The following is a 26,871-nucleotide window of genomic DNA, read 5'->3' on the forward strand; positions in this document are numbered from 1 at the left end:
TATAATCCAATACTTTCTGTAAATGTGAACTGGTATATTCAAAGTCCATTCATCAGAAATATACTATCATGTATAAATAAAATTATATATATATTTTCAAACATTTACTTCAGACATTTTAAAAAGCCATTCAAAAACTTCAGCAAAACTCTAACCCTAGACTGTATCTACTTGTTAATTGTAAAAAAAAGTCTATTTACTAGTAAACAAACGGACTGAAATGAAAAAAATATTTTCAAACATTCACTCTGGATACTGTCTTTTGGTCATAAACAACTTCTGTCCAATTTCATGAAATTATATGAAGGGCTGACAAAGTTACTGATGTCTAAGACAAACTTTAACAAAAGTCTGCATCTAAATGTGGGCCCCGACGCCGTAATCTATTATCGGTATGTCCCGCTTTATTAATAAATTTCGCAGGCTCGACAAAAAGGGTGGAAATACAATGTACATGTAAAATGATAAGATTGGTCTGGATTGGCATGAGAGAATTTAAAAATTCATCATTTTTTTTTTAATTTAATGTTTTGGATCGTTTTGTTACTGTAATTCTGACATAAGATTGTAGGGACTCAAAAATGTATAGTATAAGAAAGTTGTCTCATTGGCACTTATACCACATCTTCTTATATCTATGTTCCTAAAATGAAAGGTCACCATCAGCAGCCAAGTAAAGCTCAAATGTTTCACGCCATTATTCCGACAGCTCATTAGTCCGACAACCCATTAGTCGGACTGTCCGACAACCCAATATTCCAACACTTTTTTAGAAGGGTGGTATAATAATTAGATCAACATTGAGACATTACAATACAATTATAATATAATTATCATTATGTTATAGTTATGGACCAAGCAAGTCGGTATATAGAATTTAATCTGCACAGCTCATGTGACCCTTATTAACCCGAACGACGTAGTTCGGGTTAAAGGGTCATCCTGAGCGCGTGCAGATTAAATTCTATATACCGATTTGATTGGTCAATAACTGTTCTAACACATGACGTCATAAATTTACGTGAACGTTTTAGACATGAACTGTAATATTTGGTGCATGACCATTTTCTTAATGACGTTTGAAAAACGACTGCGTTTGACAATTTTTTGTTTCCCAAAATAACTGTAACGATTAATTATTTGAGATTTCCGAATCTCGATAATACGGTGGCATTATTCGGCTACGTGTATGAAAGAACGAGATAACTATCTTGTGGTAACGACATATAAAGTCTACAGTCTGTGATGTACTGGTTGTCGTTTTTTCCTGTATATTATCATATCTATTGATTGCTTATTTGTTGAAGGCCGTACGGTGACCTTACATTTACGGCATTTGGTCTAGAATGGACAGTTGTCTTATTAATAAAGTATTTGTCTTGTCTTGTCTATTTGAAATCATACTGTATTTTCTTATTGTAACAAGAAGCGACAAGGAGAATAAATTTAGCGAAAAGAAAACTTAAAAAAAAAAAATTTGATATAATTATACGGGCATGCAGTAATAAAGTTATTTTCCTTCTTTTTTTTTTATTATATTGATAGATATTTCGCTGTGATATTACGCTTTTAATTTGTACATGTTCTTGTGTTTAAGAACAATTATATATTTATTTTATAATTTTTTTAACACTCTCATTGTCTAAAATATGATAAACTCACTGCATGCAAAGTGCTTTATTCGTGAACCAATGTCCAGAAAAGAAAATGTTAATAAAACGTGAATATTTTGTTTTGTGTATTGACTCATTAATCTCTTGAAACCATGAACAAAGCAATAACAAAATACAGTACCTATCCTATTAAAATAGTTAACAAGCATGGGTAATGCTAAAATAACTAAGTTATACCAAAGGATTAAACGAATGTCTTTTTTGATAACGTTAAATGTTATAAATATACGGCAATTTAATACCACGGTCCCACTAGGCCACGATCGCACTAAGATCAGTTATTACTCAGCCGTTCTTGGTGATCATGTAGACATTGTTAATGGACATAAAGACCTTGTTGTCACTTTTAAGCATATGCTACTTGCATCTGATTTGATTTTTTTTTTATCATGATGGACTTTATTACATGTATAGCATACATATACAATAGAAAGTAGAATGGTAAAAATATACATGTATCACTTTCTATTATATTACACAAGTTTCAAAAGGTACTGTAACTCACTGACTTTGGGTTAGTTCCAATTTACTTTTTAATCCTGAAATGAGGAACAATGCAAGAACGAGAAATTAAGAGCACCGACACGCAATCTCATTAAAATCCGATGTTCTGAGGGTAGCGTATCAGAACCTAGTGGAGGGTAGCGTATCAGAACATCGGATTTTAATGAGATTGACCGACACGAAACACGGAAAATTAATAAGGGGAAATACGAAGCACGCACATCGAACCAAACACGAGAAAACGAGAAATAAAACATCAAAACACGAAAACACGTGAAATAGAAAGGCCGAAAACGGTGCACGAAAATAACCTTCAGGGAAGACCCGAACGATAACGCTGTATGGAGTCCTGGAGTTTGGCACATGCATACTGTAGACATCTATGGACTATCTGCATGAACCTATCCCCCTTTTTATAATAGCTGATTTCAGGAGACGGGAGACAGATATATGTGAAGCATCTTGGTTTCTTTCATGCTAGGATTGACCAGGATTATCTGACTTGTTATCAATATTTTATTTGAATGGCCTAATCAGTCATTTCAAAGGGAGATAATCGCACTTTTTTTGAGACTTGCGTAAAAGTGATCACATGATCTAGCCAAATAACTACGTTTAAAAATATAGTTACCAACAATTTTGCATTGAAAAACATTACCATTGATTGTCACACAGAATGAAGACGATTTCTTAAATGAATATAGTTCGTTTATTTATTTTCCTTATTGACATGAACGATAGTTGTTCAATCATGATTATAAAATCATAATGAAAGGCGGAATAATTTTAGCACTGGAATATGCACGACACGCAGTCTGAGGAATCGCTGTTGATCATTTAGAGCTAAGTTCCGTTACAGTGGTACGCAGTATTTCATTAGTGACTGCATTTATTATTTGTCCAAGCACAGTATCAACAAAATACCTACATTTTGCATTTTATGGAGTGTCCGCACCTAGAAGAAGCCGTGCAAATATTAGCGCCACCTACAATTGCAGACACAAAAACACATTTTGTTTGTGCAGGTGAGATATTTGTCATTTCCCAGAAAGATATCAATGTCCTTTTATTATTGAATCGCAATTTATTATCTTGTTGTGTAACTGAACCGTTCCATCTTCAGAAAATTTCAAGAACCATGTGCTTGAAAAATTAGGTCACGCGCCGTCATTGAATGGCCAAATGTCAGATTTAGTTAAAATCGTTTGTTACTCGGAATTTAAAAGTCGATACATTGATATTGAAATGTGTGTTTGAAACTACATCTTTGACATAGCTTTGCAACAAAGGATTTATTTATAGCGTTACTATACATAGTTGTGAGCAATCAAAACAATGGCCATTCAAAAGTCAAGATTAGGGGCCATTTCAAAGAACAAAAGGCACAGCAAGGCCATTCTAACTAAAAAATAATCAAATCTCTTGATCATCTTTTAGTGAAGTATAATTGGTAGAGTAGTAAAGATTGGGGACCTGCAAAAAAAAAAACAGAATTGGAATATCAGAATGAATTTGTTTCAATATCTCTTGCACAAGGACAAATTAGTCCATGACTGTTCAAGTCTGTTGTCATATTATCTAACATGTATATAACAATATTATAAATAACCTCCATGCTTAACATCCAAGACAGTTGTCTATACATCAATACCAATGCAATGTCTGAAAAATTTAAATGTTTTACCATTATCATCTTTGAAATTTCCCCATCTCTGACTTGCTTTGTTATAATGTCTGGCTATGTAAACACAGACATATGCACCAATGTATCAGTCAACTGGAAAATCCAGAGGGACAAAGAACATGAAATCTACACCTAAAATTAGATTTCAGCACACCTTGTTTAATTTTGAAAAGATTTTTGATTGCAGTCATTAACATACATTTATATATGCAAGCATTCGACTCATTAAAATTAAGATGATAATATGAAGGCATACTTGAATAATCACTAATAATAATAATAATTCTTTATTAAAGAGGGTTACACAGTAAGCTATAAAACTAATCTTCCCTGAGGCCCTCATAAAAAACATATTAAATATCAAACAAAAAAAAAACACGAATAAAATGTACATGTAAGAAAAAATAAATAAAAAAATGTTATGAAATATACAATTTTCAAAACAGGTAAAAATTACAAACTCGTATAGTATTGGCATCATTCAAATTCAAGTTGTGTAAAAATTATTATGCATATAGAATTGCATATATAAATCACAGAACGTGAAGATAAAATTACTTTTCTCTACTAAGTCTACAATATTATTTTGCACATATTTTAATAATTTAGCTAAAAAGCCATAAAGAGCAGGTACAGCAGAGTTCTCGAAATTTTGTATTTCTGGTGATTGCTGAAAGAGAAACTGCTGCTCCTCCATACTTTTTCTATCACAAAATACCAGAAATTGTGTCTGTCCTTTGCAAATTTTGGTGGTAAAATCCATCAGACCATGACTTTTTGAGAAACTGGGATGGTTCAAACACAATTTCATTTATAAACATTGTACATGTATGAACATGTGGAAATGAAGGGAGATAAGCATGTATGGAAAACTTCTAGAGGAGGTAGCATATTTGAGATTGTATTGCAAAGATATTTATAAACGTACATGTATTTGTGTCATTGAAGTCGTGTTTTTTTTAATGTTAAAAGTTTGTTCTATTTCATGTTTGATAATAGAATTGTAAATCAACTTTTTTTCTGCTGCAGTATGTAACACAGAAAAGAATCCATGGATTTGCACAAATTGTGGAAAAATACACTGTGGGCGGTGAGTAGTTAATACATGTATAGAACAGAACAGAACAGAACATATTTTATTTCCAATTAAGGGCCCACAAGGGGCATACAGAGCATACATGAATAAGGAAAAAGAATATTAATTTGATAGATACATAGATACAAACATTATTTTACATACAGTAACAATACAATTACTAACTCATATTCACTTTAATAAATTTACCAACAGCATTAAGGACCTGATTGTCTTCACAGTTTAATAAATAAATAAATTTATGCTGATTGTCCAGTAAAGAAAAATTTGGAATTCTTTGGCAAACAAAGTCAAAGAGAGCATCTCTATCTGATTTAAAATTTTCACAGTTAGTTAAAAAATGGATTTCATCTTCAACACAGCCAGAGGAGCATTTTTTGCAAATTCTTTCATTTCGTGGAATATTTGAAAAACGTCCAACTTCAATTTGAAGCTTATGAGCAGAAATACGTAATTTGCATATACATGTAGATCTTCTTAAATCAAAGTCCTTTATCAAAGAAAGATAATTTTCATAACCAAAATTCTGCTTAAATTTCACATAATTAAACAGTTTTCCATCAGAAGCTTTATTTTGGCTAGCATACCAATTGCTAATATATTTAGTGTGAATTAATTTGCTAGATATGTTCAAAAATTTATATTGTCCGAAATGTTTTACTTCTGGTTTAATTTCAAAAACTTCTAATACTTTCTTAGCAAATGAGTACCAAGAAGTTATGTTAGATTTGTGAAGCTCTTGGCTGCATTTATAAGCATCTTTCAATAGACAGAATTCAGTTGTAAGATTTTCAAATCTATACCAGTATTTTACAATTGACTTTACAATATCATAATGTAAGGGGAAACGCCCCAGTTCTGATAATACAGCAAAATTGACACTCCTTTTGTGTACACCAAGTATAAACTTAGAAAATTTAAGATGGAGATTCTCACACTTAAGATTTTTAAAAATATTTTCAAGATTAAATAAGGAAGACTGTAATTTATTACAAGAAACATTATAACCTCCCCATACCTCTGAATTATATAACAGAATGGGTTTAAGGGTATGATCAAAAATATGAACACAAGATTTTATTCCAGGAGACAAATTGATAAAATCCTTTCTAAGTTTATAGTAGGCCTTAAGAGCCTTATTATAAAGTTCAGTTTTAGCTAGATGAAAACTTCCAGATGCAGTAAAGTGAACACCCAAATATTTGTAATGAGCGACACAGTCAATCAAGTTATTCTGCAGTCGAAAATTCGCTTGAATTTTCCTTCCAGCCTTATTAAAAATTATGACTTTAGTCTTTTTAATATTAACTTTGAGGCACCAGTCAGCACAATATTTTTCTAGCTGATCAAGTCTACTTTGAAGCCCTGTGGCTGATGTTGACATAATCACAATATCATCTGCATACATCAAACAATTTAATATCTCGGAGTGCAGAGAAACTGCATCCAGGCAGGAGTCAAGATAAGATGGGAAGTCATTTATAAAAATTTTAAATAATGAAGGACTCAAGTTGTCTCCTTGTCTTACACCTAATTTAATGCTAAAAGGGTCAGTGAGAGAAGCTCCAACTCTTACACATGCTTGACTATTGTTATACATATCTGATATAATATTATAAAATAAAGTACCAACTTTCATATTAATAAGCTTCAGTTTAAGACCTATATGAATTACACTGTCGAATGCTTTGCGAAAGTCTACAAAACAAGTATATAATCTGCCCTCTTTATTGTGACAGTATTTGTCTATCAGTGTTTTTAAAATAAATATATGATCTGAAGTTCTGGCATTTTTTGTAAAGCCAATCTGAGAATTATGAATTAAGTTGTTTTGGTACAAAAATTTGTCAAGTCTTGTATATGCAGTTTAATATATCTAACCAAATTTGAGGTCAGGACATATTATTGATGCAAAATTCAATTACTTTTTAAACTTTTATTTAGAGGTGATAAATTTTTTTACTGATAATTTTGAGTACAAAACCATATCATTTGAAAATATTTGTTATATTACCTTTACAACAGTTGTGAACAAACTTTCATTATGTCAGACCATAGAAACAAGGTTTCATACAAAAATATATTACAACTGATGTAGATGACTGACGATAATGTTAGAGAAATGATATGTGACTTTTTTCTTTGAGTGGACAAATGAATTTTTATGCCCCACCTACCACCCATGATAGAAGAGAGGCATTATGTTTTCTGGTCTGTTTGTATGTCTGTTTGTCCGTTCGTCCTGCTTCAGGTTAACTTTTTGATGAAGTCCAATCAACTTGAAACTTAGTACACATGTTCCCTATGATATTAAAGATCTTTCTAATTTTAATGCCAAATTAGAGTTTTGACCCCAATTTGAATTATTTCATGGTCTACTGAACATAGAAAATGATAGTGCAAGTTTCAGGTTCAAGATTTTGGTAACAGTAGTTTTTGATGATGTTGAAGTCCAATCAACTTGAAACTTGGTATACATGTTCCCCATGATATGATCTTTCTAATTTTAATGCCAAATTAGAGTTAATACCTCAATTTCATGGTTCACTAAACATAGAAAATGGTAGTGCGAGTGGGGCATCCGTGTACTATGGACACATTCTTGTTCATGACTATTGTAAAATTGAGTAGTAAATGTGTTTGTTTAGATTTACAATTATAGAAACTATAAATGTCAATTAGATATGCTAATTCAGTAGACTATTAAAGTTACCTTTAAGTTGTGATATGACTCAAGAAAAAATTAAAAGTTTGTTTAAAGGGCCAAGAGATGATGATCATGAGGTCTATCCTAACAATTGTCATTTGATTTTAATAACATGTAATTATGTAAGTTATTCTCTGATATGCTTTAATTGTATCCATTTTATCTGGCTGCACCCTTCTGTCAAAAGATTTTTGATGGTTAACCACAGAAATGAGTCTTTAAATTTAAGATTGTATTTCAATTTGATACATGTTGTATATTTAGGTATGTTAATGGTCATGGAAAGTTACACAATGAAGAGAATCCCAACCATTCAGTATGTATGGACTGTGAATCCTTTGCTGTATTCTGGTAAATATTACATAATACTTGTCACACACAAAACTACAAAACATGAGCACAAACATATTCCTTCTACAGAATAAAAAACTCACTTTTTGAAGAAGCATATATTGCTGTTTATTGATTCCAAAATGATGTTAATATCACGAGTAACTCTATAGAATTTACAGGAATGTAGAAAAACAGAAAAGAAATACTTTTATTTTTATTTATTATAGATTGCATGAATGCAATCATAACACTTTTGTGGTTAAGAAAATTGCAATAATTTGTGCATGCATTAAGTATCTGTTCTTCTACATATCAATGTCATTGTTTGTGTGGGAAGTAATATTTAAGATTGGAGTTGTCTTCCTTTGTCAATAATTGCAGTACAACCAATAATACTAAATACACTGCAATGTTTATTTTTTTATTTCCAACTGCAAAATGAATGCAATCGTCACCCTGTTGCTTTTTAATCATTTCCAAACTTGCTTACATGTTCATTTTTTAATTTCACTGAAATTTATTTGGGTTACTTTCAAAGTTTTGAATTGTAACACTTCAGTTTAGGTGTATAATACATGTAGGTTACATTATATTTCAGTTATGCCTGTGATGAATTTGTAATTAATGATACAGAACAGGGCCACTTAGACAAGTTGCGGAGACATGTGGTTCAGCTGTTAATGAGGTACATATCAGTCTCCGTTATTAGTTTTCATGCTATTTTATGTAGCCATTATGCTAATAAGGAAACTGTGTTTATAATTGTTATTTATGCTTACAGTTATTTAAGTGCATTTATTATTAAAGTTGAGGAAGCAAGAAGTAAGTTCCAGGGTCCTAAGACTCAACAAATGTTAAAAGTTTGATTTATAGATTTATAATACATCAGCGATGTATATCTTTTTGTATAAAACAGATTTATTACTTGGTATGTAATCTAAGTATGTTTTATTTTTCAGAGTTGACACATGTTCAAAGCATGAACATTGTGACGAAAATTCAGAAAATAAAAGGTAAGTAAAAAGAAGTTGATCTGACAGTAAAATACTTTTAGATTCTTTTTGAGGATTCAAATTATCTGCCTGCACCGTTTTATTTTACAGAGGCACATTTACAATGGGTCCTTTTATCATCCTTTCAATCAATTCAGATTTGCCGGCTTACATGTGAATGTTACTGTTTCAAACTCCATTCCAAAGGATTTGGTTTTAACTGTTACCCCTTTTAAATTGTCTATAATGTAGATACTATGTAGCTGAAAAAATTTAATCAATTGCAATTACTAAAAACATCCTGATACTTATTATTTATTCTGTACATCTTTCTCCAATTTTTTGAAAGTTGCAAAAACATTTTATTTATATCTCCATAGCTATCATGAAATGAAACTGATGTTCAAGTGATTAGAATTATTAAAATTTTCAACCTTGATATAACTGACTTGTTTGAACATGATGAAGTTGCCTTCCAAGATCACTAATTATGTGATGCAGAAATTTTTCCTAGAGAAATATTGTTCTCTGTTTCAGAACAATTTCAGTTGTATAATGATTCAAGTAACACTTGTTTTAGTAAACATGTTCGGTATTTCATGTAAGAAAATAAAATGTGTAATTTTAGATGTATCTTTTGCAGTTCACAGAATCGCACACAGTTAACATTACGACCAAAAGTTAGAAGAAATTCAACAGAATCGCAAGAAAATGTCCCAATCAGTAAGCGAAGAAATTCAACTGAGACGCAAGAAAATGATCCAAAAAGAAAAAGATTAAAAAAGGTAATGCAAAAAAAACTATGCTCAACAAAAATCATTAAATCACAAATAAGATATGACTTATATTAATTTATAAAAATAAAACCAATTGGTAATTTTAAAGTTATGTTTTCTAATTTCAGGAAGATAGAATATCTCGACCCAGATCATCTGGTCTACGTAACCTTGGAAACACATGTTTCATGAATGCAGTATTACAGTCACTAAGGTAGAGATAATATATCATTTGTAATAGTTGATATATTTGTAATGGCTTTGGTACAACTTTTATTCAGATTATATAACCATGTGGCTAAAACAAACTATGAGGGAGAAGGAATTACATCAGTTCTTTTGTATACCATGAGTATTTCTAACTTGTCAATCTTGTGCCAAAAAAAAATGTTGTGTTATCTATGTTGTAAATCTATGAAAACAAACAGCCTTTGTTGCTTAGGAATCAAGTAACATTTTTGAACTACACTCTTGGTTTTAGAAACAAAAAAGATTGCATGTTCATTGTATAATGGTAATTATTAATACTGGTAGCAGGTATATATTTATAGAATATTATCCAGCAAGCTGTATGTGATATGTACAAATGTTTCTATGAAAATACTTCATTAGGCCTAAAAAACAAAAAGATATGTGTTTCCGCTAACATCATTTTGAAAAATAGGGTCGGTAGGTCAGAATTCTTTTTTTTTTTGACATTGTAAATGAAATCCGGAAAATTATCATGTTTTTTCCAAGTCCGGATCCGTAATTAGTTTCAAAAAACGAGTGTGCCATTTGCAATGTTTTAGAAGCACCTGCTGTGCAAATTTCTTGGATTTTAACCTATTTGGAATACCTTTTGACATTAATAAAATGTTTTACTGGCTTTCTATGCAAGTAGAAGCAAGAGCATACATGTGATGGACTGTGAAACTCAGATCAGGAGATTTGGAAATTTTGGTCAGGAGATTAGGTCTCAGATCAGGAGGTTTTTTATCGACATAAATTTTGTCGTAAATGTAACCATATGATGTAGAAATTGTGTTTTTTCTTCAAATTTCCATCAAATTGCTATATGTTTATAGTATCCTTATTGCCTTTCTATTTGAATAAAATAAAATATTAAAAAGAATCCATTTCTTGTTTAGTTTTGTTTTATTTTTGATAAATGATTGTTCACTGCTTGCAAATAAATCATTATATTTATTTATCTTATCTGTATAAATTTTTATTCATGTCTCCATTTCCTTATCATTGGTAAATGTATAGACAAATAGGAAAGAAATAAGCTCTACATGTATATTTGCAACATCATGAATTAATTAAAAAAATAACAAACACTAACAGTAGTACTGCATGGCTTTTAAGCATTATGAAAGTCATATTTGTAGAAAACTTAAAGAGACTTTTACAGTGTAAAATGTTTTGCTATTCTAGCTTACACAATAAAATCTTTTATATACTAACAACAACCATTTTCAGTCTCAAGGTTTTTTAGAAAATAAACTAACTACAATTTTTATTCATGTAAATGTGCATATTGTATATTCTAATCAGCTAAACAGATTTATAATATAAACTTCAATTTAATCTATGAAAGGAGGTCTAGATTGCTAAAACAAATTATAAATTTATATTTTTTTATTTGTCCCAAAACATTTAAATTCATTTAATCAACATCCTTTTATGATTATTTGGATAAAATATAAATCATTTATGGTCTTTTTACGATTTACATTTTTAAAAGCAAAATAACTGAAAACAGCATAAAACAAAGGGAAGTAACAAAAATGTATTTCAATATACCCAATACACATCGTTTTTATAACACAACGGCAGTTAGCCAGAGGTAAACATCGTTGATTACCAGTATGTTTGACACCCAAGCTGTCAAGTGAAGCCATATAATTATACATCTTCTTTGTTGTACAGGTAAAATTTAACACAGGTGTCAATTACACCCGTACAGTAGTAAGTAATGATCAAATATGGCGTCTGAAAATTTTCATTCATGAAATATTTCATACACGGGAGTTTTTTTCTCCTAAACGGGAGGACGGGAGGAGACCCCTGAAAACGGGAGTTTTGTACTCCCGTCGGGAGGTTCACATGTATGCAAGAGAGAAAAATATTATGTCATCTATCAGAAGCCTGTGTCAAAAACAGGGTTGGTTGATACAAGTTTTTTTTTGTTTTTTGGAAGATCCAATAAAAAAGTTAGGGTCGGGGCTAAAAAACAGGGTCAGTCGATAACCGGAAACTCTGATCTTTTTGTCTAGGCCTAATATATAATAGGTTTATATAATCAAGATTTGACTGTGAATGAAATATTTTTTAGTATAGAATATTAATAAAGCATTCCCTCTTTTTTTTTTAGTAACATACAGCAGTTCTGTGGGTATATCAAGCAGCTGCCATCATTAGAGGAAAAGTCAACCAAAAGGAAACACATAACAAGAAAAGCCTCAAAAACAGAAGAGGATATGTAAGACTATATTATTTGGTGTACAGATAATAGTGTTTTTGTGATGTTTTAAGAGTTATAGAAAGTTCTGGCTCTTCATTTTTCATTGAGGAACTCTTGTACAGCCTTCATGCTTAATTTTTGAGTTCACAAGCCAGAAACTCATTTTTTGGAAAATTTTAGTTGGATTCTGTTTGCTTGTATAGAAGAATTTTACAAGCCAATGCCTTACGACTTGTGGTTAATTGTGAAGACTACTAGTATACCTTTAAGATTTGTCAAACTGCATTTTTATGATGTCTGTTTTGACTTCATTAGTATAGAATTATATATTGAAATTGCTTTTCTGGTGGAAATGTATCTTCATAGTGATTTAAATTCAATGAAAATTGGACATGTAAATAATGTTGACTTTGGCTAACTTAAAAAAAACAATGTTGAGTGAGAAAGTGTTGGATTGAATTGGATTTATAAATAGAAAGAAAATAAAGTTTGTAGCCACGCATTTCACACAGCATTCTGGTAAACAGATCGTTCCAAACAGTATCGGTAATTTTTTAATCATTTTGTTTATTTATCATGATTTATATAGGAATAAGACCCCTGGCTTTGTTCAATGAGTATTACATTTACTACTTTTTACTTTGTAGATTGTTGATAGAGGAAGTGAGAAAAACATTGATAGCATTATGGCAGGGAACAAAAGGAGCCATTTCACCTGAATCTCTTTTCTGTGTTATTTGGAAAGTAGTTCCTAGGTTTAGGTAATTTAGCCAAAAATATAAGTTATAAATAAATTTGTATTTATATATTGGAACAACAAAAATAATAGAATTGAGAATGGAATTTGGAAATATGTCAATGAGAAAACTACCAGACCAAAGAGCAGGTAACAGCCAAAAATGGTTCAACACAGCAAGAAATCCTGCACCCAGAGGTGGGCCTCATTTATAACCATACACTGTAATGAAGTTGTGGTATTCACAGGAAGTAGCCTGTTTTTCCCCCAAGATAATGAATTAGTTCATTTGGGATGTTTTCTCAAAGCTATGCAATTTTCAACTATGCAATTTTCTGTTAATCACCCCCTTCTGAAAAGAAAACCAACCCTTAATTATTTACAGGATAGTCATATATCATGATATATAGTGTAAATTTTGCTAGTCTATTGATAATGTTACACAGAAGGGACTTAGGCATGCTGTTTTTTTTCATCATTGGTGCCATCTCTGTATATATTTTCAATTCTGTCAGTTTAAATTGAACCCTTTATTGTTAGATGAAGATAGGCCGTTCTTGAACCATGATGCAAATCTAATAAATGGTGTTATGTAGGACTAAACAGATCAGTGATGAATCAATCAGCCGACATCCTTACTCATCTGATAAACTGTGATATCAAATGATAGGACTGAGATCTGTTCAATAATATATTTGATATAGGATATAACTTTTTCATGATCTATTCAGTGGGATTGTAGGTCCTGTGAAACCAAATAATTATTTTATACTGAAGCGTTCAGATTTTTGTTCTAATTACTTTTCCTACATGATATTTCTTGATACTACTGATGCTCCACGTAAATAATCAGTATGTATATTTTAATAATTTCAACTAATGTACATTTTAGTCATTTATTATTTGTTCATTTCAGAGGTTATCAACAACAAGATGCCCATGAATTCATGAGATATTTATTGGATAGACTTCACACAGAACTTCTTTCATTGTTACCATATCCAAATAATAATAGTCCGTTTATAGGTCCGAAAGGAAAAAGTACAATTGTAACTGCCATTTTTGGTGGATTACTTCAGAATGAAGTCACATGTTTGGAATGCCGAATGGAATCCAAGAAACATGACCCATTTCTAGGTTAGTAATGCTTACACAGAGTCACAGACACCTAGATTACATGCTTAAACATTGAAATATGAATAGTTCATAGAAGTTATCAAGTGGAGATGTGGGTAAAAGTACCATAAAGTTCGCCATCTTTCAATGCTCAAATTTCAACTGTATAAAATTCTTATTTATTATTGGAATTTTGGTGAATTACTTTATTTTTAAAAGTACCTGGATTGAATACTTCATACACGTTTTAATGACAAACCATAAAAATACATGATTCATATAACCACATTTAGCTTACTTTTTTTTTTTACAGATCTTTCACTTGATATTCCACCTCAGTTTAGTACCAGATCATCAAAAAATAAAGAAGGTGATCCAGTATGTCGTCTAGAAGGTACACAATAAAAAAAAGTAGAATTTATTCCAAGTATATTGCAACCCTTATACCTCGGGAATTATGAATATAGTAACTTGTATATTATAGTTTGTCAATTTCTTAATAAAATATGATTCGAACGCATTGATAACAGCAAAATTTAAAAATATTTAACCACTCTTACTGTTAAATTGTTTATGTTTGTGAATTGAGGAAAAGTGTTTTCAAGGAAACTTGGAATTTGTGATTTTAATGAAATTTTGAAGTCATGGTTCACCTTTCTGACTAAATCAAGCAGTATTTGTCTATTGAACTCGACATATGATAATGAATTCAAAGTACATCTGTTCACAATATTGATTTGGGAGTTAAGTTGAAAATTCTGTCAACAAAAATTAATGAATTGTACATAATCTATAAAATAACTGTTTATTGTCCTGAATAAATGATTTGGTAAAGTAGCATTATTTGTTAAAGAACAAACATGCATTTGTTTCCTTTTTTCAGATTGTCTTTCAAGTTTCACAGAGTTAGAAGAATTAGAAGCTTCTGAACTGTATATGTGTAGTAATTGTAAAAAGAAACAACGTTCCACGAAGAAATTCTGGATTCGCAGGTTGCCAAATGTAAGAAAATTCAACAAGTTGTTAAGACAGTGTTGGCTGCTTGTTTTTTTCTACCCATTTTTAGTGTAAAGCTTTTGTGATTATCAGTAAACTATCATGTATGTATAGAAAGTAGGTACTATCAAAGAAAGATACAGATTCACTAAGAAAAATAGTTAAGTGAATGCAGTAAAATGAAAGTAAACAGATCAGTGATGAATCAATCTGCCGACATCTTTTTTGTCTGATTAACTGTGATATTAAATGATAGGACTGAGATCTGTTATACTTCATAAATATCCCGTTTCAACATCTTGAAGCGTAGCTTTTCTGATCTAAAATGACATGAACAACAGCTTAATCTTTTCCACTGTAAAATTCAAGGATCGACTTTCCTACGCTTTATTTAGATGTAATGAATCTGGCCTTTGCATTATAATTTTTTTGCATCACATCAGTAGTATTGTCTTTTATTACACTGCCTACACCTCTGTTGAAAGTAGGGAAAGTGCGTGCTCTGGAGAAAAGTGCTTACCAGTTCTGGGAACTGCTCAGCTTTTCATATGTTGATCATCATTATCTAGAGATATTTCCTCTTTGTCTCTCATGATTATACATTAATTCAACTGAAGAATTAGATTTAGTGTTTAACAACGATTAGTTTAAGGCAAAAAAAAAAAGAATTCTGTAAAGGCCTTAAACTTATTAAAAGGGTTACTATGCAAAGGAAATTAAAAGAGTATTATTTTTATTAAATAAGAAATGTTATTCGTGACACACAGTAATGAAAGTATTCAGATCAGTGATGAAATAATCAGCCGACATCTTTTTTGTCTGATTAACTGTGATTTTAAATGATAGGACTGAGATCTGTTTTACTTTGTTTCATTCTATTTACCATCTCAAAGATTGTCTGATTTGATAAGGCCTAAATTAAAATATTGTTTGTTTGCCCTTTTCCAACCCTATGTTTTGAAACAGGGTAGGTAGGTAGGTAAAATATTTTATTTTTTCCCCAAAAAAAATAACTTGGCTCGGTATATTATTTGTCATGGGTAGGCAGGTAGGTATAAAATTTTATTTTATAGATACAAACTCTGCATAATGTCATTTGTGTCCGTTTTGTTTTTGCAAATAAGTTTTCTGGGACTATTAGTTTAAAAACAAATATCACGTAGAATGTGAAGCTAATTCATATGCACAGTACTATTTTGTTTTCAAATATCAAAAAATAGAGCTGTGCCCCATATCTTCAACGTTTATATGCCTGGAATGTTGAAGAGTTTGAACTCGCACTTATATTCTGTACTACGTACCTTGTATGCTTACCTTAAGATTTTCTGTAAAATATAACTTTGTACTGATAAGATATGTCTGGGCAGACATACATTTCCTAGTAGAAAAAGTCCCTTGAGTGTTAAAAACATCGTGTGTGCCTTAGCTTTGTTTCCTATCAAAATGCTACAAGACATAAAACTCTGACAATTGTCACGTATTTTACATCGCATTTATAAATGATCTGTATGGACAACTTGGCGATTTTACTGCCAGATATTCTCCACTTTACAGGGTTTAGCCACTTTTGGTTCATGTCAGATATAAATAATATAGCGACATCGTTAACATAATCATCCTGATCTCCGGATCACAAAAGACTATCCCTACATAGAATTCAACGTCCGTTTACAAATTAGTTTGTTCACACGTTTATAATTTTGTATCAAACGAACTTTTTTGAAAATGAACCCTGCTCTTTAAGTATAAAGGTACAGAAGCACATGCTGAACATCGATTTCAAACAAATGCTTTGAAATTTCAGATGCAAGTGTTCATGTCAAACGCTCAGGTGATACCAAACGGACTGGACCTTATACGTTAAAGATAAAACCCGAGAATTCCGGATAAAATAGTTTTGAGCGGGAAATACAAATATAAGATTTTCGGTAGGAACGAAAAAATAAAATAAAATAAAATCTTGCTGGTAAATACAAATAAAAGATTTTCGGGCGCAACGAATTTATAGGGTCGGTCGGTAAAGGGCAAACAATCAATATTTTAATTTAAGCCTAAACATGGACAGCAGCTGAATTTTTAACCTCCATAATAATGAATGAGGGTATGTTTTCATCAGAGTACCAGAGGATTTCCTATGTTTTATCTTGATATGTCAGATGTGACAGGCCTATGATAAAGATCAGCATTGGCTTTTTATCAAGATGTAATTATTGCATTGCTTCTGTTGTTCACTTTGCTTGTTTACATTTTGTGGCATCTAAAGAGATTTTGTGAGAGGGTTGTGGATAGACATGTTAACTCCCTGACATCCCAACGATACTTAACAACAATCCTAATCAGCTTGTGCTATTCAATTAATTTTCTATTTCTAAGTGTGTTTTTCAATAGAGGCTTTAACCTTGGATATTTTTCCCAATGGGAATTGAAAATATTGTTTACTGTTTCCTTTAGAATTGTACTTCTGTGTTGGTAATGTTGCACCCATGTTCATTCCATAGTTTTGAGAAATTAACATGAAGATTTATTTCAGAAAAGTTTCTCGTGTGTCGAGTACTGTTGACTAAGCTTCAATACCACTGTAAAATTTTCTTTGGTGTTAATCTGTACAATAAGAAAAAAAAGACAATAACAAAATTATTTAAAGGTCTTAATGTGATAACCCTTTTATTAAGGAAACTTTGATTTTAAACATAACTAGTTTAAGTAAAATATAGTAGAAGAAAGATAACAGATCTGTGATGAATCAATCTGCCGACATCTTTTTTGTCTGATTAACTGTGATATTAAATGATAGGACTGAGATCTGTTTTATTTCATTATTCTTGATTCATTCCATTTCTAATCTTGTAAGTACAGATTGTCTAACATAACAATGCTATAAGTACAACACTTCAAGTTCAGGTCAGGAATTTTTTTATACCAAACATTGACCAAACATGTCTAATAATAAATACCTGGTAAAGACTTTGATAACTGAACAATATAAACTTTTTATGGAAGATTAAAATAATACTTAACACTAAAACTACATCTTCTTGTATATTTTTTCTCTGTGGTTGCAGTATTGCAATCATATTGAAAGTATTGACCTCCCCTTTTGGACTGATTTTAATTATTTATCGGCTTTCCCATGTGTAGAACTCAGGTTATTTTTATCATTGAATGTCAAAGAGGGTACCTCTTCTATCATATGTAATCAGGTTGCATCTGTGACAAGTAACTTGAGAATTTTTCAATATATATATATTGTTCTAGGGGAAAAAATATAGTGCAATGCCAGTTCAGGCACAATATTGCTATGGTAATGTTTAATCTTGCTTGCTGTCTCTTTCTGGTACATTTAATGACTTGTTTAAATGGTGTTTAATGGAAATTGATGATAGAAATGTTACTATAATATCAAATTAAAGACCAAATTCATATTAATATTTAAAATACAGAGCCTTTTTTCACTGAGAATTGTTGCTGGATCTATGATGAAATCAAACTGCAGACATATTTAATCATCTGAAAACCAATGATACTTATTGATAGGACTGAGATCTGGCATTAGTCATTGAATTCTTCATTCTGATAGCATAGGCGGATCCAGGGGGGAGCCCTGGGGGGCCCGTCCCCCCCCCCCCCCCTTTCGGTGGAAAAATTTGGTTGATTATATAGGGAATCATTGAAGCATGACTGGAGGGGCATTACACATGTAGAATATATCCATTAATTTATGAAAGAATGTATCTGAACATGATAGAATGATAAAATAATCAAAGTATTTATTGTCCCTAAGTAAGTTTATTTGGTTGTAAACATGGCCAATTTATCCTGTTTCATTAGAATGATAAATTTCCATATAGAAATAAGGTAGAATTAAAGAAAAGAATTGCTTATTAAGACAATTGTGAATATTTGTATAAAAGAAAGTAAACAGATCTGTGATGAAATAATCTGCCGACATCTTTTTTGTCTGATTAACTGTGATTTTTAATGATAGGACTGAGAACTGTTTTACTTCATATTTCAATCAGCGCTTAAACCTAGGGTATATCATTTTTCTTTTAACTTTATTCTTACTTTGCACAGAGATTATAATTAAATTGAAATTTGAGGTCTCTGATTTTGGACCCATTTAATTATTTTTTTGTGGTTTTCATGTGTGGAACTCAGTTATTTTTGCCATTTAATAATGAAGGGGGAGCCTAGTTTGTGTTTTATGTCAACAGCTTCTACAATATGTATTTTGATTGTTTGCATAATCCATCCCTGTGTAGAGAACTAGTCCTACATAGGACATATTTTCTTCAGCATCTCAACTTCATATGAGGAAAATTGTTTTTAAGTGAAGATCAGTTAACAAAAGTAAACAGATCAGTGATGAATCAATCTGCCGACATCTTTTTTGTCTGATTAACTGTGATATTAAATGATAGGACTGAGATCTGTTTAAATCATGTTTCTTCCATTTCATCAACTTAGTGCTGAATGTCTGATATAGAAAAAACACATAACAGCTGATGTAAGAAATACAACACCTATTACAGCAGATTGCATTGAGGGTGGAGACAAAGGTAATATTTTTAGTTAGCTTGCTTGCTAGCTGAACAGTGAAGTAATTATTAGGTAAGGTATACTATCCTCAAATCGACATAGCCTTGTCCTTCAGACAGATAGATAGGCTATCTGTTGGGGTAGTCAACTCGTAAAGGAGGATAGTTTACCTAATCTACTAACAACTTCACAGTTTAGCTAGCAAGCAAGCTAAACAAAGATTGCCTACACACTAAATGCAATTGGCTGTATAATTAATTTCAGATTTCATTTGTCTTTCGCACATCATTATGTTGGACTATGAAATCCTTTGATAGTTCATGGAACAATATAAACTTGATGAAAGATTGTCACATGTAACTCTGCTTGATCTATGATGAATTCAAACTGCAGACATATTTAATCATCTGATTAACAATGATACTTATTGATAGGACTGAGATCTAGCATTAGTTATTGATGGGTAGCCGTTTAGTCTTCATTCTGACACATTAAATTTGTAAATTTGATATTAACTTGAAATTTCTAATATAGAAAAAAACACATTGACAACAGCTTGATGTTAGGATTACAACACCATCAAAGTTGTTATGCCCCATTTATTGATTACAACACCACCAAAGTTGTTATGCCCCATTTATGGGCATTATGTTTTCTGGTCTGTGTGTTTGTTTCTTTGTCTGTCTGTCTGTCCCGCTTCAGGTTAAAGTTATTGGTCTAGGTAGTTTGTTTTCTGAAATGTTTTGTCTACCAACCATCAACCAATGAAAGCCTTTGATACTGTGTATTCATTAATATTTGTTGGATACTAATTTTTCGTGGATTTTATGGGAACAGGGGAACCAGGAATTTAACTGTTCAACAAAATACAAATATCACTGACGAAATATATGCAAACTTTTCCATAACAACAAACTTAAATATCCACAAATATGCAAGTTTTCCTCAATCCATGAAAATAGGTACCCACAAAAATAAACGAATCCACAGTAATTCATGGAACACTTTCAACTTGATGAAAGATTGTCACATGTAACTCTGCTAGATCTATGATGAAATCAAACTGCAGACATATTTAATCATCTGAACAACAATGATACTTATTGATAGGACTGAGATCTAGCATTAGTTATTGATGGGTAGTCATATATTCTTCATTCTGACACGTTATAAAGTTATTATAAACTTACACAATTCTGCAGACTTAGTTTTGGTTAAGAAGAACTTTGATATTGTTCTTCTGTGTAAAAAGTAAGTCCTCCATGAATGACATTTATAGAATATAAACAAAAAAGAAATGATATCAAATGAAATAATCTCATATTAGGATGATGTTAAAGTGAAATACAGTAAAAATAAGTAAACAGATCTGTGATGAAATAATCAGCCGACATCTTTTTTGTCTGATAAACTGTGATTTTAAATGATAGGACTGAGATCTATTTTACAAATTCTTAAATGTCTGCTTCAATTTTTATTGTGTTCTTTGTTCTGTTGAATAAATAATGTATGGCAATTTGTCTCTTTCTAGGTAATTAGTCGGGAATAGGACATATTTGCTTGTATTCTATTAACTTATTATTAAATCAAATGCTTTTAAAACTTCTATACAGATTTAAAAATAAAAATGATTGAATTGTTTTATGCTCATTGTTTAGTCTTGCATGAATGACATGTTTTATAACAAAATAATATAGTAGTATTATATTTAAGGAAACCAAATATCTTAAACAGAAAATTCATGTAAAAGGGGAATACAGAAAAATGTAAACAGATCAGTGATGAATCAATCTGCCGACATCTTTTTTGTCTGATTAACTGTGATATTAAATGATAGGACTGAGATCTGTTTTAATTATAATTAAATTATTATTCATAATTCATTCCATTTCACATCTTGCAAGTACAGATTGTCTGAATACAGTCTGATATATAAAAAAAACAACCATTGATAACAGCTGAATGAAGCAATTACATTAACCCTGTACTTCTGTTGTAACGTTTCAATACCAACCAAAGAGGAAACAAATCTTGACTAAATTACCACAATTAAGAATTATCCAGTCTGTAAGGTGCTGAAAGCTGTTCTCCAAAATAAACAGTAAACTGCATGTCAATACACAATACTGGTAATGTTGAATTAACTCTAGCTCTAATAGTGTTGTAATAAAGTTTATGAAAACTTCAAAATTAGTAGATTGTCATTTAGAAATGTTGCTGGATCTATGATGAAATCAAACTGCAGACATATTTAATCATCTGAACAACAATGATACTTATTGATAGGACTGAGTTCTGGCAGTAGTCAATTATGGCAATGTAACAACAACAACAACAAAAAAAATAAAATCTTTTTAACTTTTAAGCATTATTTTGTGAAATCACAATAATTTCCTTTGCATATTTGTACATTGCTAAAAAGAAAATGCACTCTTAAATTTCTGATGAACAGTATATATTAAAGTTGCACATCTTAGTTTAAGTAGAATCTAAAGATAATTTTATCAAAAATCTAGTACAGCTACTGACATGTAGAAAAGTTTAAAAAAGAAAAATAATAGTATTATAAAGAAAAAAGAATACAAAATCTGTTGAAAAAAGTTGTGGAATAAATTAGAAAAAAGAAATTAAACAGATCAGTGATGAATCAATCAGCCGACATCTTTTTTCGTCTGATAAACTGTGATTTTAAATGATAGGACTGAGATCTGTTTTATTTCATTCCATCTCATTATCTTAAAAAGTAATAACAATAATATATAAACTTTATGCAGTCTGATATTTAAAAAATTTCATGAACATGTCTTGTGTTTAGATCGCAATTACACTGAAGTTCATGTTTTTAAATGAAGCATATTGTAAATAAATCATATGATTGATACCAATCATAGACAAAACAAGTCTTCACTTGAAGATATATATAAGCTTGACGAAACATTAACATTGTCTGAAACATTAACATTGTCGATGTGCACCTCTAATTTGGACAGATTTGTAATGATTCTCAGGTTTAATTTTGGTGGAACTTGGTCAATTATGTCATTGAGTTCATTATCATATGTTTGCAACTGCCTTGAAACTTTCAAACTTAAGCATTTTGATTGGTTGTACCTTTGACACACTAAATTCCCACACTTGATAATTTTACTAAATATGGTAATGGTCATGGCTGTACTTTAAAGCTGCATAGTGCATTGCAGGTCCAGACACAATATTGGTCTTGCAGCAATGCCTGATTGACACATTTTAGAGTTTGAATAAAGTAGATGAAGAACATTTATCTCTAATAACAAATCTAAAATCAAAACCGTTTTATATTTTAAAATAATTGTTTATTGTTTTTTTTTTATCACTGCGAAATGTTGCTGGATTTATGATGAAATCAAACTGCAGACATATTTAATCATCTGAACAACAATGATACTTATTGATAGGACTGAGATCTGGCATTAGTTATTGATGGATAGTCTTATAATCTTCATTTTCATAGAAAACTTTTGATTGATGGAAGATTGTGGCTGTGATAGGTGTTGCGAAAACAGAACACTTTAACGTATAATTACAAATTTTTTTTGTTTGCAGTATTTCACGATATTACAATTATCTTTGTGCATTTTAGTTCATTGGATCAATATTCACAATATTTAATTCACACGGAAAAAATTTGATTTTCAGTATCTTTTTTATTTAACTTTTTACAATTCTGATGCCTTAATTTCAGAAAAAGCCTCATAGTTTACTTTAAAATCTTTTAATTACATGTAGAAAAATAAATGTATTGAACAATAGGTACCAAAATCTCTCATTAAGAAAATTATTGAGTGAAATGCTTGTGTACAGTAGAAGAAAGATAACAGATCAGTGATGAATCAATCTGCCGACATCTTTTTTGTCTGATTAACTGTGATTTTAAATGATAGGACTGAGATCTGTTTAAATTCTTGATTCATTTCTTTCATTAACTTCAGCTTGATGTCTGATATAATAAAACATTAACAACAGCTTGATGTAAGGATTGGAACACCAACAAAGTTCATTTAAGAATTTTTGTATCTACCAAACATTGTACAACCATTTTTGTCTATGAAAGCTTATAAATTATTCATGGAACAATAAACTTAATAACTGATTGTCATTTGTAACTCTGCTTGATCTATGATGAAATCAAACTGCAGACATATTTAATCATCTGATAAACAATGATACTTATTGATAGGACTGAGATCTAGCATTAGTTATTGATGGGTCCTAATTCTGAAAATTATACAGACTTAGTTAAGAAACCTTGAAAGTAGTTCCTGCATGAATGACGTGTATAGTGTATAAAAATAAAAGATATTATTAATCCAAAGAATCTTTTATTGGGAAGATTGTAAAGTAAAATACATTAAAAATAAGTAAACAGATCAGTGATGAATCAATCAGCCGACATCTTTTTTTGTCTGATTAACTGTGATATTAAATGATAGGACTGAGATCTGTTTTGTTTTATTTCATCCCATTTAATTATTTTATAGACAACGAATGTCTAATGTTTAAAAAAAACCTGGATAACAGCTTAATGTTAATGTCGGAAAGCTTGTTTCAATTTGTGTTGATGTCATGTGTTTGTTTTTAGTTTGGTCCAAATCACAGCTGTTCCTCCGTGTCAATTCAATTTCAAGGACCTTCATGTACTTTGTGACCACCATCTACCTTGTACTTAGGATTTTATATTGAAAAATCAAAATTGCAAACCATAGATAGAACTAATGCGTGGTGTTATGTAGGAGTAAACAGATCAGTGATGAATCAATCAGCCGACATCCTTACTCATCTGATAAACTGTGATATCAAATGATAGGACTGAGATCTGTTCAATAATCTATTTGATATAGGATAATTTTTTCATGATCTTCACGGGGAATATAAGTTCATATCCCTTGTGAAGCCAAACAATTATATTATAATGGAGTTTCCGGATTTTTGCACAAATTTGATTTCCTATATATGTTAGTGTTGGGTATTCGGTTGAAATTACAATCGGTTGACAGCATTGTTTTCTTTTCATATTCTGGCATACTAAATTATAACCCTGGTACCTTTGATAACTATTTACTTAGCAGTTAAAACAATGAATTAATAAGAATCAAGATTCATATTGAACATATTTTATCTCATAATTACAACATTAATTACCAACAGTGACACTAACATTTCTTAATTTCAATGGTGTAACTCACAATACAATTTCAATAACATAGCTGTATAAACATTTGAATGCTTATAATTAAGAAAAGATATATAAAGTTTTTAACTTTAAGAAATTTAATATTAACAGAAAAAAATAAAACAATGCATTTGCATTATAATATATACATTAAACAAAGGGGATTAAGCCAATGTCTGTTAATTCGTGAAGAATGCTTTTTTTCACTTATCATTATTTTTTTGTCAATTGTGTCATTTGTGCGTCCGAACTTGTAAGTGCAAGAATTCGGAATTTTGACATAGTTGAACCGTATCCGATTCATGATTCTTATATTTTTCAATATGGCAGACAAATTTTGGAAAATGTACAAAAATAAACGATGTTTGGCAAGCAATTTGGAAAGGAATATGATGTTTTTGATGCTACAAATGGATAAAACATAAATAAAAGGCAATTTGCAACACATTCTTATGAAGCAAAGAAATTATTTTGTCTAAAATCAGAATGATTTTATGTACGCTCTCAAGTAACAAGTACCGGTATTGAAAGAAAGTATTTCATACAAAGTTATTAATTTTAAATAACATTCCATCAATCTGCAAATATTTATAGTCAATGCATTTGTCACAGTTATAAGAAGGAGATTGATTATGTCTTTAATTATAGGATGTTGGACATTGTTATTGTCATCGATCCTGATATTTTTTTGTTATTATTTGTTTGACTGCACATATAAAATGCAAATCGAAAAAAGGACTGGAAGTTGATAAGCTAAAAGTCTGGATACTTTAACGACAATCAATTAAACAAAATCCCAATCGATTATTGACATCGCCAGGCCCAACCAACTGATTTCTGACTTATTCCGATCATCGGAACAACACTAATATATGCATCTTCTGTTTTGATCATAGAGTATATGGACCAATCCCCTTACATGGTAACCAATCAAAATTGGATGATTAGTTGGGATATCATAGATGGATATAATGAGTGGTGTTATGTAGGACGAAATAGATCAGTGATGAATCAATCAGCCGACATCCTTACTCATCTGATAAACTGTGATATCAAATGATAGGACTGAGATCTGTTCAATATTCTATTTGATATAGGATGTTTTCATGATCTTCACGGGGAATATAAGTTCTTATCCCCGGCTTAGTATATATCTAGGATTTTGATTGGTTAACGCACGTCGTTACAAAACCCATAGCCCCTGGGTGTTGCTAACCCATATCCCCGGAAGTTGCTAACCATTATCCCGGGGAACTTCACGTAAGTTTTCCTTAGTTCCATGATTCCTCCTTGTGAAATATTGAATTCTGTAGATTATCCATGATGTTTGTTATTAAATATTGAGTTCATTAACGATTTTGTCCTATTATGCCGACCATTTACACTCCCTTCATTAAATGCATCACTTGACTGCCACATTTTCAAGGAATGGGACTACTGACCTAGATATGCAAATTACCCATGTTGACGTCACACCATCTATGGCGTAGCGCTCACAACCGATTGAGCGCCAAATTTGACTCAATCCAGTTTCTCTGTGTCCGTATTAAAAACGTCTTATATTTGACTACCTGTAGGGTTCTACCAAAGGTAGTACCCTACACCCCGTAAAAAATATTTAAAATTTCCAAATTTCGATAAAAAAAAAATAGATAATGAAAAAAACGTTGTTTTCGCGTTACACTTTGTACCCGAATTTCCATAAAACTCGCCCGATTCGGACTAAAACCGGGGATAAATTCGTTATCTACGTTCATATCCGTAGATATGGATATTTTAACACCCTTCAGTACCCTGTACACCCTTCGGCTACGCCTCATGGTGTACTGGGGTACTTCAGGGTGTTAAAATATCCATATCTACGGATATGAACGTAGATAACTTATAATATCCCTTGTGAAGCCAAACAATTATATTGTACTTGAGTTTCTGGATTTTTGCTCGAATTTGATTTCCTATATATGTATCTTCTGTTTTGATCATAGAGTATATGGACCAATCCCCTTACAAGGTAACCAATCAAATTTGGATGATTAGTCAGGATATGAGTGGTGTTTTCTA

The 26,871-nt window shown here is 31.0% G+C and overlaps 1 protein-coding gene across 1 annotated transcript in view; it reads left to right on the forward strand.

The window, feature by feature from the left end:
• The first annotated feature begins 2,843 nt into the window (after positions 1-2,843).
• Positions 2,844-26,871, forward strand: part of LOC134715579 (ubiquitin carboxyl-terminal hydrolase 3-like) — a 28,086-nt gene continuing 4,058 nt past the window's right edge. The window contains exons 1-12 of the mRNA XM_063577847.1: positions 2,844-3,202; positions 4,891-4,951; positions 7,929-8,015; positions 8,596-8,682; positions 8,957-9,010; positions 9,633-9,774; positions 9,894-9,979; positions 12,125-12,232; positions 12,862-12,975; positions 13,867-14,087; positions 14,380-14,460; positions 14,950-15,068. Coding sequence (XP_063433917.1) covers positions 3,118-3,202; positions 4,891-4,951; positions 7,929-8,015; positions 8,596-8,682; positions 8,957-9,010; positions 9,633-9,774; positions 9,894-9,979; positions 12,125-12,232; positions 12,862-12,975; positions 13,867-14,087; positions 14,380-14,460; positions 14,950-15,068 — 1,245 coding nt within the window. The 5' untranslated portion in view covers positions 2,844-3,117. The remainder of the gene's footprint in view (positions 3,203-4,890; positions 4,952-7,928; positions 8,016-8,595; positions 8,683-8,956; positions 9,011-9,632; positions 9,775-9,893; positions 9,980-12,124; positions 12,233-12,861; positions 12,976-13,866; positions 14,088-14,379; positions 14,461-14,949; positions 15,069-26,871) is intronic.

The sequence above is a fragment of the Mytilus trossulus genome, chromosome 4, assembly GCF_036588685.1.
Source record: "Mytilus trossulus isolate FHL-02 chromosome 4, PNRI_Mtr1.1.1.hap1, whole genome shotgun sequence".
In the NCBI taxonomy this organism is placed as follows: Eukaryota; Metazoa; Mollusca; class Bivalvia; order Mytilida; family Mytilidae; genus Mytilus; species Mytilus trossulus.